Genomic DNA, 18,662 nt, shown 5'->3' with positions numbered 1-18,662 from the left:
TGAATATTATCTTAGTGATGAGGTCAGTGCGGCTGCCAAAATTTGGAACGAGCAATGCAACTTGATTTTGAAGGATGCATTCTCAAATTTTTTTATTCCTTCGCTGGAAAAGGAAGTGCGTTCTGTGTTGATTGGTGATGTTCACCTTTTGAGTATGTTAGAGATTTGATTCTCTAATTGGGCAAAGTGTGAATACAAAGATTTTTCCTTACTCACGATATTCGTGTGCATAGTTTTGAGTAGGGATTTCAAACCATCCTAAGTCTAGGACAACTTACAATTTGTTTTTGCTCTTTTAGGAAACTAGTGAGTAAGTTTTAAGCTATGGTTGAATTAATACTAACTACTTGGTTTTTTTAATGCGAAAATGAAAACTTAAAGTTACGTAAATATGCAACTAAAACAAAGATAAAAATTAATTATTGGAAGAATGTGGAGGGAAATTTTTCCTCATGTGAAGACAACCTCTATTGTTGACTCTAGATTGTTGCATCCTAATCTTCCTAGAACTCATAGACAAATCCTAACAAGATTACTTTGGTCCCTAACAATATGACTTATCTCTCTAAGATCAAATTGTTAGCATGTGGAACCAAAGTAATGACTTATCTCTAAGATCATCATCTTGATTCCTAACTAGACTCTACACCAACTACCATTTTGGGATAGGATATAGGTCTAGTTATTTTTCCTAAACAACTTTTTAGAATCAATTTACAAAGGTTATCCCTCACATGAGCTTCATTAACCCTCCACAAAAGGGAGGTTTTAGTTCATGGATTAAAATGAAAAGTGCAAAATAGAAATGTAAAATGAGAGAGAGAACAAAAAGAAGAAGAAACTAAAGAAGAAATTACTTACCTTAAGAAAATTAGATTTTATTTAGAAGAAGAAGAACAAAAGTTTCTTCCATTAAAACTATTACAAGTGATATTCACTTTTTGCTATGTTAGAGATTTGAATCTCTTCTTTGGCGAAAATGCGAATTCAAAGATATTTTCCTTACTCACGATCTTCGTGTTCATATAGTTTGGAGTAAGGATTCGAAGCAACCTAAATTCTAGGACCACTTACAACTTGGTTTTACTCTTTTAGGAAACTAGTGAGTAAGTTTAGGTATGATTGTGTAAATACTAAATACTTGGTTTCTTTACTACTCAAAAATTGAAAACATTAAGTTACGTAAACATGCAACTAAGACACGATAAAATTTTACTAAAACAAAAGTGGAGAGTTAATTCTCCTCATGTGAAGATAACTTTTGTTATTTGATTTTAGTAAGTGTATTTTTATCTTCCTAGAACTCATAGACAAGTCCTAATAAAATAAAACTTGATCCCTAACATATATGACTCATCTCTAAGCTCATACATGCTAGCATGTAAAACCAAAGCAATGATTTATCTCTAAGCTCATCACTTTGATCCCTAACTAGACTCTACACCAACTATCATTTTGGGATAGGATGTAGGTCTAGTTGTTCTTCCTAAACAACTTACTAAACCAAATAACAAAAAATTTCCCTCACATGAGTATTATTAACTCCCCACAAGGGGAAGGTTTAGCTCATGATCCTTGGGCTAAAAGATGAGAAGTACAAATTATAATTGTAAGAGAAGAGAGAGCTAAAAGAAGAAGAAAATATATATATAAACTCACTTGCATGAAGAAGTGAGATTTTTTCAAGAGGAACATAAGGTTTCCTCCATTAAAACTATTACAAGCTACTTTTATTCCAAACTAAAACTAAACTAAAATTTAAGACAAAGGAACTAAAATAATACATGGTAAAGGAAAAGAAGTCAAGGGAGTAAATGGAGTGTCCCCCCTTGTTTTGTTTTCTTCTCCATTTGAGAGAAATCTCATTTTCTCCCACGTGAAACACCAAACCACATTTACTTCATTTTTATCCACCACATTAAAACAAAGTGACACCTTGCCTTTTTTTCACTATTAACACCTAATCTAATTAATTACATGCAAGGTGTCAACTTTGCACTAATAATTTGGCATTTTTGTCTTGACATGCTCCATGATTGATGACTCATCACATCTTGTGGGCCCGCATAGTGGGTCCACGTGCAGTCCAGTGGCGGTCTGGTCTTTTAGCAATTTTACAACTTCTCGCCTATGCATAGAGTTCATCGCCCTGATTGTCTGAGCAGCTCACTTGTCACATTCGGAGTCCTGGTTCAAGAGGTAGGAGCTTCGGATGTTTGATGCTTCGGTGCGGATTTGTTGGGCTTTACATGGCTGATTTGGAAGAATTCATATATATGTCGTTCCCCGTGCTTTAACGCAGGTTTAACCAATATTTTCATGTTTACTGTGAATACCTGCAAAAGTACGAAAATATACTTATTTCATGATTTTTAAACACATAATTAACCAAATTTATATGTCTCAATGGGGTTTCATATTACAGTTTTAGGTGCTTATCAACAAGCTTTTCATAAAAACTAAAAACTAAAACTAAGGAACTAAAAAAAATAATGCATGATAAAGGAAAATAAGTCAAGGGAGTAAATGGAGTGCATCCCCTCTTGTTTTGTTTTCTTCTCCATTTGGGAGAAATCTCATTTCCTCCCACGTGAAACACCAAACCACATTTACTTCCTTCTTACCCATACAATCCACAACAAAGTGACACCTATCTTTTTTCCACTATTAACACCTAATCTCATCTAACTTTATTAACTACATGCAAGGTGTCACTTTTGCACCAATTATTTGCACCTTTGTCTTGACTTGTATGATGACTCATCAAATCTTATGGGCCCGCATAGTGGGTCCACGTGCAGTACAATGGTGATCCAGTCTTTTGGCAATTTTACAACTTCCTGCCTATGCGTAGAGTTCATCACACTGATCGTCTGAGCAGCTTACTTGTCACATTAGGAGTCCTAGTTCAAGAGGTAGGAGCTTCGGAAGTTTGATGCTTCTGTGCGGATTTGTTGGGCTTCACATGGGCTTAATCAGAAAGCTTATGTACACTCCTATTCCGTGTTTAAATGGTGGCTTTATCATTATTTGTACGTTAGTTGCTTCAACCTGCAAAAACACGAAAATGCGATTATTTCATGATTATTAAGCACAAAATTAACCGAAATATTATGTCTCTATGGGGTTTTATATTACAGTTTTGGGTGCTTATCACATCTTTCCCAAACAGCACTTTGCTTGTCCTCAAGCAAAGAAGAGACATTAAAATAGATAAGTGGCCAAAACTGTGCATCTTAAACACATCTCGTTTCGCAAAGCGCGGTTGCATTGATCGTATGCAACAAGGCCTTAAACCACTAGGAATTCCCTAGTGGACGAGTTATAGCCTCGTGATAGTTTTCCAGAGAAGATACTCACAAACTTCATTTATACTACATCGACTCAGTAACAAAAGCTTGTTTCCTAAATTAATCTCAGATATCTATACATCTCTTTGGCGGGGAACGAAGATTAATTCCTTTGAAACTCAAGTTAATATGCATACAATAATTAAAATATCTACATATGAACATACATACAGTGAGCTTTACATTGAAAAGTACTAGCAGGGCCGTTTCTGGATCCTTTGGAGAGCGTACCTAAATGGGTGCTCACAGGTATGTGTCGAAACACAAATTCGCTCATAATTTTTCCACTTAGGTTTTGCTAACTCCAGTGTGCAATGGGCACATATTTCCTCATATACTCAATGACAGTCAGAGGAGCCGAGGTCAATCAATCACATCTACTACTTATTATCACACCATCCTACTCATAATTGAGCTAGAGGTCTTTATTAGGTATTATGGGGCTTAGGTGGTTGTGTAGAAGAAAATAGAAATGGATAATAAAAAATGATAAGTATGAGAGAATAGGGTCTTCAAGATATTTACACTCGAGAAATCCTTGTTTTCCTTTCCTGCTTCTATCTGAGTTTTCATATTTTGCTCATAAGCCTTGTACTTATTTCACACTTTAATAATTTTTTTTTTTTTTTTTTTTTGAAACAAGAAGCTTAAGAAACATAATTCTATTTTCCTTTCCTGAAGCAAGTGACTAACTTTTATTTGGGTCAAGTCTTTCTCTTTACCTTTCTACATTTCATCTTATTTCTCATACTCATCACTTAGGTAGGTTATTCTATTTAGGGTTAATAGATGGGAAATGAATTTTTGGCGAAAGTGAAAGGTTTAATGAAAGGTTCAGTGGAGTGACTAGCAATAAAATTTGAAACAGGTAAGAATTTTTAGTTATGTCGATCCAAAAAAGGCCTAAATTCTCGCCTAGGGTTTAGGTGGTGATCAAGTAAGTAGATGCGTGATTTTCTCTATTCGGAAAAACTACTCCTCTGTGTCATTTCTCACAAATCACTCATATCAAGGCTTTTGGTTAGATTCTCACAAGATTGATAGTTTAAGTAGACTAACCGTGGGTTCCAGAAACTTACTGCTATGTACAATTAATGATACTCAGTGCATGAATACTCATGAAAAGATGAAGAACTATTGCGTACGTATTATCTTAAGTTTCTTAAAAATGAATCCTAATTCGAATGCTAATGTGAGACTTCTAGATAATTTCATCATTGAAAAGGAAACAAGACTTTGGCACTAAGTACATTTATTAACAAGAAAATAAAAACTATATACAACCTACAAGTTGCCTAATTTTGCTATAGGTTTAAGGCACCCCCAAACAGAATGATGCTTAGTCCTCGAAGTATCAATAGATAAAGAAAGAAATTACCTAAGAACCGTGAGCAAAATTAGGGCTGGATTGCTGGAACATAAATGTTGGAGAACATAATATATTATACAGAAATAAACAAAGAAAGACAGTAGCACACGAAACATAACTATTTACAGTTAGATATATGTACAATGACATGCTCAAATTTACCATCCAGCAGGATGTGTTGGTCTGACGTCTTCTATAATGAAATGCATTTCCTTAGCATCGCGCCAAAAGATAATAGTCTGCCAAATTTCTGCCCATTCTTTGTCTCCGGATTTGTTCAAATGTGTCCTTATTTTTTCATCCTTCGGGTAACAACGAACATGCCTCAAGTACCGAGCGGGACGTTTCCATTGCCTAAACCTTAATGAACGAATGATTTTGTTTGCTGGGCACATAGAATCTATCTTGACCCAGTCATGAAAAGTAGCTGAAAACTGTGGGAAATGTGTCTTCATGATTCGGCAAGCGGTTACAGGTAAAAGTATATACTGATCCTGAAAAGTGCGAGCTCGTTTCAGATTGGAGATAACACAACCTAAGATATTAAATAATGTATGACCTTGAGCCAGTGCATTGAATACTATGTAGGCAGCCTCATTGGTAGTAGAAAAGTGCCAATCTCCCATAATGTTCAAGAGTATAAACAACATCACAATCCCCATGTTCATGGTCATGCTTGCTAATGGAATGGTGATGTCACGCCATGGCACATGACCATCTCCTTCCCGTATAATCCCAAGACCATCACCGTAAGTTTCGCGAAAAACATGCCAATGAAAGGAACGGTAAGAATTGTGATAGATGTAATGCCATGATGCGGCCGGTTCGTGATATGGAAGATCCAAAGTTAGGGCAAGCTGTTGTTCAGAAAAAATATGTCGTGTGTCACCAACTAGGATTGTGAAACCGTCTAAGTAGAAGCCATGCGCATGGTTGAATGCTGGTGTGTCTTCCATATTAGCATAAAAGTATGCAGCCAAACTCGGAGAATAAGTTTGGTCAGGTTGAAGAACTAGGGAAGACCACCCAATGTTTGTGATGTAGTCACGGAAGAGATGACTATAAATATTGGAATCCATCATAGACTGAAAGGATTGCTCAGGAATGAGTTTTGGAGGTGTTATGTTTGATGAAGATGCCATGTTGGATGAAGTAAAGAAATGGGTAAGGATAAAGGCAAACTGTATGGATGAATGAGTATGGAAGAAAATAGACTCTCCTGTAATGACATTGAAAAACACATGTTAAAATTGTTCTTGTCACAACGTGAATTATGACAATTCTAGTAGGCATTTCTTACAACATAAGACACAAAGATAACAACAAAATTCATAATACGAAGAAAAACGTAATAACATATTCGATTATTTATTTATTGACTTGGTATTATTATTATTCTATTTTTATTTAATAAGGAAATCATGGATTATTATGATGATTCTGGAGACGCAAATCGTGCACCACACTGTTTAGTTCTTCAATTTGTTGGCTGAGCAGTATCTGAATGTCCCCTTGGCTGGCAGAGAGTGTAGTTTGATTCTCCATTAGAAGAGCGTGATTTTGCAAGGACTGAGAATGATTTTCCAAGATTTCCTCCTATTCAACATCATGTATTGCTTGACGTTCTTGGAAATCCTTAAGAGTTTTAATGATTATTTCCTGACGAGCGTGTAGTTCCCGCATGCCTTGATGAAGAAATTGAATGCCTTCCATTGGATTAAAAATGTTTAGCATGGCATGTTCATCAAAGAAATGTTCAGAGTTTGAGCTTGGGTCGTTCTGTTCATCTGTCAGAGTATCAGGAGTCCAAAAACCAATGGAATAGTCTGTGTGGAGTACACTAATATTTGCTCTTTGAAGGGGTGTCTCTGGAGAAATTACTGGATAATCCCAACACATCATAATTTGCGTGACTAAAGTAGGTAGAGGTGCTAACCTTATTGTTTTCCTGGTGATCGCATTCCAGAGGTGTTGGATTAGACAAAAATCATCCCTTTGAGTCTGCAAAATCCAAAGTAGGTGAAGTTGAGGCTTTGTGACTTCTAATTGGTGTGATGTACCTACCACATTGTGTCCCAACCAGTGGAGCACAACTCGTTGATTCTGTTTCAAAGAGCGTTGAAGAACAACGTGATGTCTATTTCCGACTTCGCCACGAGATACGGTAACTTATAGTAAAGTTTTGACGGAATCAAATGTTGACTCTGGAAAAAGGAACTCCTGGGTATTCATTGGAATTTGAAGTATGTCGGAGATAATTTCCCTAGTCAATTCAAATCGTTGTCCATAGGCATTGAAGTAGAATTTTCCATTTTCAGGTCCGCTAAATTGGTAGAACATCAAAACCAATTCTCGGGAATAACCAGCTGCTGAATGATATAGAAGAGGCATCCATCCTCGATGTACAATTTCTATGTCAAAATAAGGAGAAAATCGGCCATCATCAAAAAATTCATATAGTATTTCTCAGGCATTATTTTTCTTGGGTGATCCATTTGGAAGTATTACGGAGGGAAGGATAGTGAAGAATGCTTAAAATGAGAATGGCTGAAAAGAAGAGATGTATAGCCAATCTATGAGTCTACACCAATCAGGATTCCAAGTGTGGTTAAATCCGGAATTAATATGTGAAAACACAAGTGACTCATATGTTGTTGTGACACATACTTTTAGGAACAACAACTATGGGTATCCATAGTAAGTCTTTTCATGTCAGATGTCCAAAAACAATTAATGATGCATTAAAATGATAGAAAAATATGGAGGAAAGTTTCACAATTTCAGAATTTATGATCATACCTCAGTAATAGAATATGGATAGAATAATCGAGCTGCGTGTGTGACAAGTGTTGGGCGTACCATGTAGCGTGCACGATCTTCTCTGAACACCATGAGTTGAGATTGAATTATTTTGGTGAGTTATTGATTTTTCTTCTTTGTTATGGTTTTGATCGTTGTTTTATTTATTATTTTTTTTAATGGGGTAAAAAATACAACTAATACACACAAATATAAAATAGGGAACTTCTCCATTTAATACGTAAACCGTACAAATGTGTGAGAATTATTTAACACACCATACTAATATACAAAACGACAAAGGGAAAGAGAGATGTTGGTTACATAGATCTAGATATTCTAGAGCATGTTATGCATGAGCGACAGTAGAACAATGATAAATACTGTGATAGCCCATTCGCGTTGCTCTTTTTCCAATCGCTCGATCGGATACATTTTTTTTTTTTTTTTTTTTGAATGAAAAGATAATATGTGAAAATTAAGCTTTGGAGAGTGAGAGAATGGGGTGAGTAAAGGGTGATGAGGAGTGTCGGAATTTATAGGCGAAAATCTAATCATTTAGAAATCTGACCGTTGGGTATCTGACCGAACACGTGATTTGGGTTGGTTCTAATTTTTGGCCCAAGCCCAAATGAATTCCGGAAATTCCCTTTATGTTCCGAAATGTCTCGAAATTTCAAACGCGGAATTTCGATTTGTCTTAACTCCAAATTGAACGAATGAGATGTCAAAACGATCGGCATTAAAAATGTCATCCAATGGAATATGACAAAGGCAAGTCAGACCTTTTTATTCTTATTTGGGGGGTTGAATCTTGTAAAAACATAACGCAACCCCCTATTTTTTTTTTATTATTAATAATGATAACGAGTTTTACAAATAATTAGGACAAGCGTGCAACAAGTTGCGACGCAAGTCCTTTCTGAATGACAAATCCTATCCTCCTAAAAATAAACTCGTTAGAACCAACTGTCATTACGTTGCGGTCCATAACTTTCTGCAATCTCTTAAGGAGCTCAACAGACTGTTGTGCCAAGAAACCAAAAGTGTCAAAACTGAAAGGAATGAAACAATGCTGGTTAGCTCTACAAGCCTCCTCGTGTTTCTCAATTTTCCCTGCCGCTGCTTTATTAGCTACTTCTCCCACCTCAAAGACTCCATTCCTAAGCCCTACCAATGGAGAGGCTCCAGTTACATCAACACACGCATGCCTCCCCTCAGACCAACTGTAGATCAATACATCCGCAGGCCGAAGTGTCGATCTCCCCTCATTCAGATCAGTGAGAAAATTCACAGGAGCCTCCTTCTTCACTTGTACCCCAGCCCTCCAAAATGCATCACATAAAATATCTCTGACATGATCATGTCGGTATTTGAAACCTGGGAAATATCTACAATTAATGTGCTGCATGATCCCCAAAAGCATCTAGTCTACTCTTTTTTAAGAAGTTTTTATTTATTTACAAATTTTATATACAAATGTACAATTCGAGAGGAACGTGTCAACAACACCGGCAGTCAAAAAAAAAAACACCACAAACAGCTAAATCAGGCAACTTTCATGTCGGCTCTGGGGCGAACCCAATCCAGCCAGACTGTGGCTTAACCTTTATGTTTTGGGGGCCTAGGGTTCAGGACGGTACCATCCCTGACCAATGTGCAATGGTCTAATAATAATATTACCCTTAGTACATATGATATAGCCTCAAACCGCCGAAAAAGCGATCCACATAGCGCTGCCGCCGGGTTGGCTGGTGGAATCCATTGCCTGTACGAATTAGGAAATGTCCAATGTTACATAACACGACTCTCTTTGGGCACCATGCGTAGTGCTAAGGGAAAGATAAAAAAAAAACGAGTATATACATGTTGAGTCTTTTAACGTCAGATCCTCAAGACGAATGTGAGTCTTTTAACGTCAGATCCTTAAGATGAATGTGAGTCGTTTAACGTCAAATCCTCAAGAAGAATATGAGACTTTTAACGTCAGATCCTCAAGACGAATGTGAGTTGTTTAACGTCAGATCCTCAAGACGAATCCCAACCTGTGGGAAAAACGGGGCGACGACGAAGTTTATCCTGCTGCTGCGGTGTCAGACAATAATATACCTTATACTGGCTCATATCGGATAATAGTTCAAGACCTGGACAGAAAGGTGTTTGACAATTCATACACCACCCCATCCTTCGCGCACGTCGCTTTCGAGCAAAAGTACTACGACCATTACCTATTCGAGATGAGTGAGATTTATACCAAATGATGAGTTGGAGTTCGCGAGGAAGAGAATAGAAAAGGGAGGAGAAGGAAGGAGTTGAAATTTTTGGTACCCATTGTTTTCCAGAAGGCACGTTTGCTTGATTATTAGAAGAAATTTATACTCAGTTCTGAAGTAGAGTTTTTGTGGACTAAGGTTCCGGCGCTTGCAACCACACACTCTAGAAGATTTGAGAGAAGAAAATAAAAGAGGGCCCGACTACCCTAATGGTGTACTTTCCCTGTCTTACACACATGGAAAGAAGTACCCCAGTGAATCTTTTAGTCTCTGTAGATTGGATCTTTGAGAAGAGTCTCTTCGACATCTGGAGAGCGCAACTCATGATAATATTTAAGGTGTTGGCCATTTACTTGAAATTCGCTATTAGCATTTAAGTTTTTCAAAGAGATAGCCCCATAAGGGGTGACAACAGAGACAGTGAAAGGACCAGACCATCTAGTTTTTAATTTTCCTGGAAAAATGTGTAATCTTGAGTTGTACAACAAGACTTTTTGACCAATTTTGAAATCTTTTCTTAATATGTGCTTGTCATGCACTCTTTTCATGTTGGATTTATAGGATTTCGAGAGATCATAGGCATCACTCCGAATTTCCTCAAGCTCATTTAACTGCAATTTTCGCTTCGTGCCTGCCGCCTTGGTATTATAATTTAGGCTTTTGATGTCCCATAGAGCATGATGCTCAAGTTCAACCGGAAGATGACAAGGTTTATTAAAAACGAGACGGTAAGGGGACATACTTATAGGTGTCTTAAAAGCTATTTTATATGCCCACAAGGCATCAGATAATCTGAGAGACCAGTCTTTTCTAGATGGATTAACTGTTTTTTCTAAAATGGATTTAATCTCTCTATTAGAGACTTCGACTTGGTCACTGGTCTGAGGATGATACGGAGTTGCCACCTTGTGAGTGACACCATATTTCCTTACTAACAATTCAAAAAATTTATTATAATTTTTTTCCCCCATCACTAATGATAGCTTTGGGAACACCAAATCGAGAGAAAATATTTTCCTTTACGAACAAAACGACAGTTTTATGATCATTAGTACGACAGGCCATCGCCTCAATCCATTTTGACACGTAGTCAACAGCTACCAGTATGTATAGAAAGCCATGAGAATTTGGAAAGGGACTCATGAAGTCGATGCCCCATACGTCAAAGATTTCCACAATTAAAATGGAATTTAAGTGCATCATATTGCGTTGAGTAATACGTCCTAGCTGTTGGCATCGGTTGCATGCTTTGCAATGCTCATGTGCATCTCGAAATAGTGTTGGCCAATAAAATCCACATTGTAGATACTTGGCCGCTGTTTTCTTACCACTGAAATGGCCACCACAAGATTGTTCATGGCAGAAGGATAACATGTCATTGTGTTCCCAGTCGGGAATGCAACGGCGGAGCAGTTGGTCGGAACAATACTTGAAGAGGTAGGGATCATCCCATAAATAAAATTTCACAGTGGATAAAACTTTTTTCGGTCATTATGAGACCAAGATGAAGGAACTTCCTCGGTAACTAGGTAATTTACTATATCAGCGTACCAAGGAGACGAAAAGACAGAATACAAGTGTTCATCGAGAAAGGAATCACAGATGGGTTCTGTATCATTATTGACCTCACTGATGAGTCGGGATAAATGGTCTGCAACCACATTTTCACAATCTTTTTTATCTCTAATTTCTAGAGTAAATTCTTGCAAGAGGAGAATCCAGCGGATCAACCTCTGTTTTGCATCTTTTTTCGCTAATAGGTAACGAAGCGTCGCATGGTCGGTGTAGACAATTGTGGAAGAACCCACTAGGTACGGACGAAACTTATCCAAGGCATATACAACAACGAGAAACTCTTTCTCAGTGGTGGTATAGTTACGTTGAGCTTCATTAAGGGTTTTACTCGCGTAGTAAATGACAATTGGCTTGTTCTCTCGGCGTTGCCCTAGGACAGCTCCAATAGCGTAGTCACTTGCATCACACATTAATTCAAAAGGTTTAGACCAATCAGGTGGTTGAATTATAGGAGCTGTCGTCAGGGAGGATTTTAAAGTCTCAAAGGCTTGTTTGCAACTTAAAGTGAAGTCAAATATGGCATCTTTAAACAGGAGATTTATTAAAGGTCGAGCAACCTTTGAGAAATCTTGAATAAATCTCCTATAGAATCCTGCGTGTCCCAAAAATGCACGTATGTCGCGAACTGATTTTGGTATAGGAAGGGAAGCAATTTTTTCAATCTTAGCTTTATCGACTTCGATTCCATCCTTTGAAACGATATGACCTAGAACTATTCTTTTTGTAACCATAAAATGACATTTTTCCCAATTAAGAACGAGGTTTTTCTCTTCACAACGTACTAAAACCTTTTCAAGATTTGATAGACAGCTATCGAAAGAATTACCATATATAGAGAAATCGTCCATGAACACTTCCATAAAGCATTCAACCATATCACTGAAAATATGAATCATATAACGTTGGAATGTACCAGGTGCATTGCAAAGGCGAAAAGGCATTCGTTTATATGCAAATGTACCAAAAGGACAGATGAACGTTGTTTTTTCTTGATCAGCAGGATCTATGATTATTTGAAAATATCCTGAATAACCATCAAGAAAACAGTAAAATGCATGACCCGCTAACCGTTCAAGCATCTGATCAATGAAGGGAAGTGGGAAATGATCTTTACGAGTGACCGCATTAAGTTTGCGATAGTCAATGCATATTCACCACCTCACTGGAATACGAGCGGAGATGCAATCATCTTTATCATTTCGCACAAGTATAATGCCAGACTTCTTGGGAACAACGTGCACTGGACTCACCCAAACACTATCCGAGATAGGGTAAATAATACCGGCATCGAGTAACCTTAAAATTTCTTCCCGTACCACCTCCTTCATGGTGGGATTAAGACGACGTTGTGGCTCATGTGACGTCTTGGCATTTTCTTCAAGATGTATATGATGGGTGCAAACATTAGGGTCAATGCCTTTAATGCCATCGAGAGACCATCCAATAGCAGAACGGTGTTTTTGAATGACACTAATTAAACGTGATTCCTGATCGGCAGTCAATTGTGATGATATGATAATTGGATGACTACCATCTGGTTCAAGATGTACGTATTTTAATTCCGAAGGAATAGGCTTTAAGTCAGGGGTGGGAGGAGTAGGTATTAAAGATTCTTGAGGAAAATCGTCTTCCATAGAGAAAATAGATTGATGCACGTCCAAGTCGGTTGAAAAGATGGTTGTAGGGTCAAATAGTGGTATTGACTCTAATAACTCGTTTACATCCTGCGAATAAGCATCAACATCAAATTCAGAATCACCAAATGAAAGAAATTGGTGTACTTCATCGTCAGGAAAAGAGTTTGTAAAACATTCTTGTACAAGGGTGTCAACCAAGTTAACTTCACCATCATTTTCATTCTCTGGAATTTGTTTCATCAACTTGAACACGTTAACCTCGACCGAAAGATTTCTGAAGGACATGGTCATAGAACCATCCCTACAGTTTATGAGAGCATTAGCAGTTGCTAGGAAGGGACGCCCTAATATTATGGGAATGGAGTCACAGGCAACTTCTGTATCCAAAATGACAAAATCAACGGGATAGAAAAAATCTTGGACTTTTACAAGGACGTTTTTCACAATGCCTTTTGGATACTTAATGGAACGATCCGCTAACTGTAGAGTCATCGTGGTAGGTTTAAGCTCATGAAGACCTAGTTGTTTGAATAAGTAATAAGGAAGTAAGTTCACACTACCTCCTAGGTCTAGTAGTGCAGTGGTCGTATATTTGTCACCTAATGTGCATGGAACTGTTGGTCTACCAGGGTCCTTGTATTTGACTATACCATTGTATTCGGTGATTGACGGAAACTGTTCGGTAAGGAATGCTTGTAGAGGAACATTTGTTCTCCTTTTTGTGGTGCACATATCTTTTAAAAATTTAGCATGTTTTGGCAATTGTTTTAGGGCATCGAGAAAAGGTAAGTTTATTGTTAAATTCTTAAAAGTTTCTCGAATTTCATCAAAATTTTCGTCAGGTTTATTCTTTGCCAAACGGGATGGAAACGGTGCCTTAGGGCGGAATTTGGCATAAGGATCCGTTCCCTCATTTCCCAATTTATGAATTGGTGAGTTTGATGAACTCTGTGTTCCCACTATATGTTCATTATCGGGAGCTGATTTGCTGGAACCTTTGGTTACGTTTGTTTGATCATCTGGCACATGGATTTGATTGTCAATGGTTTTTCCAGAACGAAGAGTAGTTATGGCATTCACCTCACCTTGGTTTGGAGCATTTGTATTAGGTACATTGGTAACTTCACAGGTAGTGTTTGCTGGCTTAGGGTTTGGAACTGCTTGGCCAGGAAACACGCCTTTCTGACTCTTTTCTTGCGCTAATTGTTGAAGTGATTGTTGGATAAACGTTAGGATTTGGGATTGTTGGTTCATGTAAGCGAACAAAGTCTCGCTTGTCCTATCAGTAGCGAGAGGCATAGGTTGTGTAACAGGGACTAGTTCACGATTATTGCTGAGAAGTTGTTGATTATAGCCAGAATTTGGATTGGCTGGAACAAGGCTACGGTTGTTTTGATAGTTATCATTAGAATTACTTTGAAACTGATTTTGACTTTGTTGGTATTGCTGATTATTTCATTGGCGGTATGGAATAAAGTTGTTGGGTTGTCGAACAGGTGGATTTGCGAAACTTGGAGGAGCCCCCATCTGTTGGTTATTTTAGCGCCAAGCTAAATTCGGATGCTGTCTCCAAGGTGCATTAGGAATGTTGAATGCACATGCCTCCTCTGATGGTTGAGTAGGGGAAACATATAACAAGGGACAATACGCATCATGATGGTTAGGACTAAGACAAAGAACACATGGGGAGGTGTTAACGTTCATGACCTGTTGTGGGAGTTGATCGTTTACTTGAACTACAAGAGCATCTACTTTTTAAGTGAGGGATTCTATAAGATTTTTTAATTCGGGATAGTTTTTTACCTCAAAAATAGATGCAACTTTTGGAACAGTATCCTTAGATGACCTAGAAGAATCCGCGTTACCCCAATGTGTACCTCTTTTTGCTTGTTTTTCAAGAAAAGTATATGCTTCAGTAGCTCCTTTGTCCATGAAGCAACCACCGTTCATTATATCAAGAGTTTCTTTTTGATGATCAGAAAGTCCATTAAAGAATGAACGAACAAGGACAACTTTGTCTAGTTGGTGATGAGGACATTCTAAAAGAAGATCAGTAAAGTGACTCCATGCTTCCGTAAAGGATTCATGAGGATTTTAACGAAAGAATTGAATTTTCTGAAGCATTTTAGTAGTTTTCTTCTGAGTGTAAAATTGAAGCATGAAAGCTTGAACAAGTTTATTCCACGTGTCTATGGATTGTGGATGTTGTCCAGCTAGCCAAATTGACGCTTTCTCCGCTAAAGTGAATGGAAACAACCGCAGCAAGAGTTGTTCCTTAGAGACGGCTGGATGGTGAAATGTTGTGGCCACTTGCTGAAGCCTACGAAGATGATGGTACGGTTTTTCATGATCCAAACCATGATACACAGGTAACAAACTAAAAACGTTTGGCGGAATTCGAAAATCACCGACAATGTCCTCGAGTTTGATGCAGGAAGAAAGTCTTTCCTGTAATGCTGTATAGAAGTCCGAAAGTGGCTTCTCAGCTGGTGGATTTTCGTCAGCCATAATGAATGATGGGAATGGTGACAAGGAATCTTTTTTATTTGGATTAATAGATGAAGAACTTTGTGGTGGTGAAAACTTATGCAAAAGCTTATCGTATTTCCTCCTACGATAAGTATGTTCAAATTCTTTAGTAGAACCAGACCTTAATCTCATGCAAGCATAAAATTAGATTTAATTGAAAGAAGGAACTTATTATTACCTTAATTTTATGATTATCTTCAAGCATTAGAGTTGAGCAACGTAGGCCTAAGCTGCTGCTAACGTAGCAGTGAAGCTAGGAATATGTGTGCATACACCAACAGCCAGGTCACAAGAGAGATATGAGGGAGGCTTTCCGTGTAAGCACGATTCTAATTAAGTAACCTCAATCTTTCAAGTTTCCTAGACACCGTTGGAATATGATTAAGATTTATGGAATTAAAATTTATCCAAGGTCTTACTTTTTTTTTTTTTTTTTTTACCTTAAAATTTATGCAAGGGAGAAAGTACAATCAGGCAAATACAACCTACTCATACATTACTAGATATAGTAGCCTGTGAAGATACTCTACTCATACGTATATTAATACGAATAAACAAGGTTGTATCATCAATAAATATTTCGATACATACAAGCAAATACACATTAGTAATACGTATATGTAGGCAAATAGGTAGATATATATTACGGATACGTAAATCTACAGTAACATGCAAATTGTAATCACTCATACGTATCTAATTACAGTAGCATGCGAAGATATTATACGTACACAGATATATACGACTAGGCAAAGACGTAAACTAAACATGCAACGTATTATACATAAACTAAAATACGACTCTTGTATTGCATAATAATTCGATTTCGTCAATACTTATTGAGATTGCGAATGTCATATAGAGAGCAGCTTCACCCCGTAGGGTTTAGAAACAACTTACCCAACGTAGATTTTAACCCTCGTTGGAATGTTCTCCTATTTCATGACAAAATTAACTTATTAAACAAGATAATTTTCTAAAATGATGATTTTGGAGGGGAAAACAGTTGATTTTGACCTCAAAAATGACCTCCACTGACCTGTGACAGCATGCGCGCCGTCGAGATCTTTCCGAATTGAGCTCACATGCGTGATTCAGAGAACCATAGCCAAAGTTATGGCCAAAATACTAAAACACACCCTAATCACTATGTATAACTCCTAAGTTATATATGACAACATGCAAATAACCACTCATACGGTAATATATATGCTAAACTTGTGACTTATATATATATGGCAACATGCAAATAACCATGCAAAATAGTACCATTTGTATGTATATATATATATTAATATGTAATTCATGACCACTTAACCGCATATATATATTCACAGGCGTATTCACATGATTCATGCATATTACTAACCTAATACACAAAATATAGTCCATTAACTACTACATAATAACTACATACATGTGAAGCATGCAAAAATATTGAAAATTTGGAACCTGCAAGCTTCCCGCAAGTCCACCAAAGAACCGGTGTACTTCCAGAGCGGCAGCTCTATCCTCGTCCGTGTTGTGGATAAGATGGAAAAACCAGTGTACTTCCAGAGCAAAACCTTGTTGGATGCTGAGATGAGGTATAGCCGAGTGGAGAAGTATGCTTTAGTACTAGTATTCTCAGCTTTGAAGCTGAAGCCATATTTCGAGTCACATGCGGTGGTGGTGGTGACAAATCTGCCCCTCAAACAAGCCGAGAAGTCCGGAAGAATGCTGAAATAGGCCGTGATGTTAAGTTCATATGAAATCCAATATCAGATAAGAACAGCGGAGAAAGCGCAGGCAGTCGTAGAGTTCTTGGTAGAATTCCCAACCGAGGATCCCACATGGGGGGAAGAAATGGTCCTGGAACCCGAACGAGAAGTGGAGCAGGATCCCTTAAACCCATGGGACGAGAGGAACGGGTGGAGAGTGTTCGCAGATGGGTCCGTGACGGATGAAGGCAGCGGAATTGGGGTGGTGCTAGTTACGCCGGAGAACAATAGAATAGAACAAACCATGAAGCTGGGGTTCACCGCATCTAACAATGAGTCGGAATATGAGGCAGTGATAGCGGGTTTAAGAATGGCTAAAGGTTTGGGTGTGAAGAAGCTTCCAATATATTCAGATTCAAATCTGGTGGTGTGCCAGGCAAACGGCAGTTTTACAGCTAGGTGTCCTCGGATGGCGAGATACTTTGAGGTTGTGCATATGTGGGCTGCGAAATTCACGAAAGTCAGATTCATACATTTGAATCGCGGGGAGAATCAGCATACAGATGCCTTGGCGTACGTGGCCGCGGCCATGCCTGGGTCAAAGGAAAGAACGATCAAGGTGGGGAGGTTGGCCAGACTGAGCACTGAGGGACCGGTGGAAGTGATGCATACCAAGGCAGACAATGATGGATGGATGGAGCCCATCAAGCGCTTTTTGTCTGGACAGGAGGTGAGTGAGAAAAAAGAAAGGAGAAGATTGGAACAGGCTTTGCAAAGGTATACACTACTGGATGGGGAGTTGTACAGAAAGAATTTCAATGGGGCTTTATTGAGATGTCTGGGGCCGAAACTAGCACAGGAGGTGCTGGCAGAGTTACATGAGGGGATTGTGGGAGTCACTCAGTGGGAAGGACCACGACCCATCGACTAATAACATAGGGATACTTTTGGCCACACATGAAGAGAGATGTTGTGGAATTTGCTAAGAGATGTGAGAAATGTCAGAGGTTCGCCCAGTTAATATTCGCTCAAGCCGAGCCGCTGCACAATGTGTCTAGTCCATGGCCATTCACAATGTGGGCCTTGGACATTGTAGGCCCGCTGCCCATGGCAAGCGGCAAGAGGAGGTTTATGTTAGCTTCCACGGACTATTTCACAAAGTGGATTGAGGCTGTACCACTACAACAGGTGAAAGAGGCTCAAGTGATCAAGTTCCTATGGGAGAACATTATATGCCGGTTCGGATTACCGTATGCTATCATCGCGGACAATGGAACCCAGTTCACAGGGTCCAAGGTGAAGGATTTTTTACAAGCCTATAATGTGAAACAAGGATTCTCGGTCTCATACAACCCCGAGGGTAATGGACAGGCCGAATCCTCCAACAAAATCATATTAAACAATCTCAAGAAGAAACTGGAAGATAAGAA

At 38.3% G+C, this 18,662-nt stretch overlaps 1 protein-coding gene across 1 annotated transcript; it reads left to right on the top strand.

Annotated features, from left to right (window-relative positions):
• The first annotated feature begins 17,065 nt into the window (after positions 1-17,065).
• On the top strand, positions 17,066-18,163 carry LOC147506342 (uncharacterized). Its single transcript, XM_086605747.1, has 2 exons — positions 17,066-17,206; positions 17,297-18,163. The coding sequence occupies exons 1-2, from the start codon at positions 17,066-17,068 to the stop codon at positions 18,161-18,163; spliced, it is 1,008 nt and encodes a 335-aa protein (XP_086461873.1).
• The last annotated feature ends 499 nt before the right edge of the window (positions 18,164-18,662 follow it).

This window comes from Coptis chinensis, chromosome 4, assembly GCF_015680905.1.
Source record: "Coptis chinensis isolate HL-2020 chromosome 4, ASM1568090v1, whole genome shotgun sequence".
In the NCBI taxonomy this organism is placed as follows: Eukaryota; Viridiplantae; Streptophyta; class Magnoliopsida; order Ranunculales; family Ranunculaceae; genus Coptis; species Coptis chinensis.
Note: the sequence above shows the minus strand (reverse complement) of the source record. Positions and strands in the feature narration are given on the sequence as shown.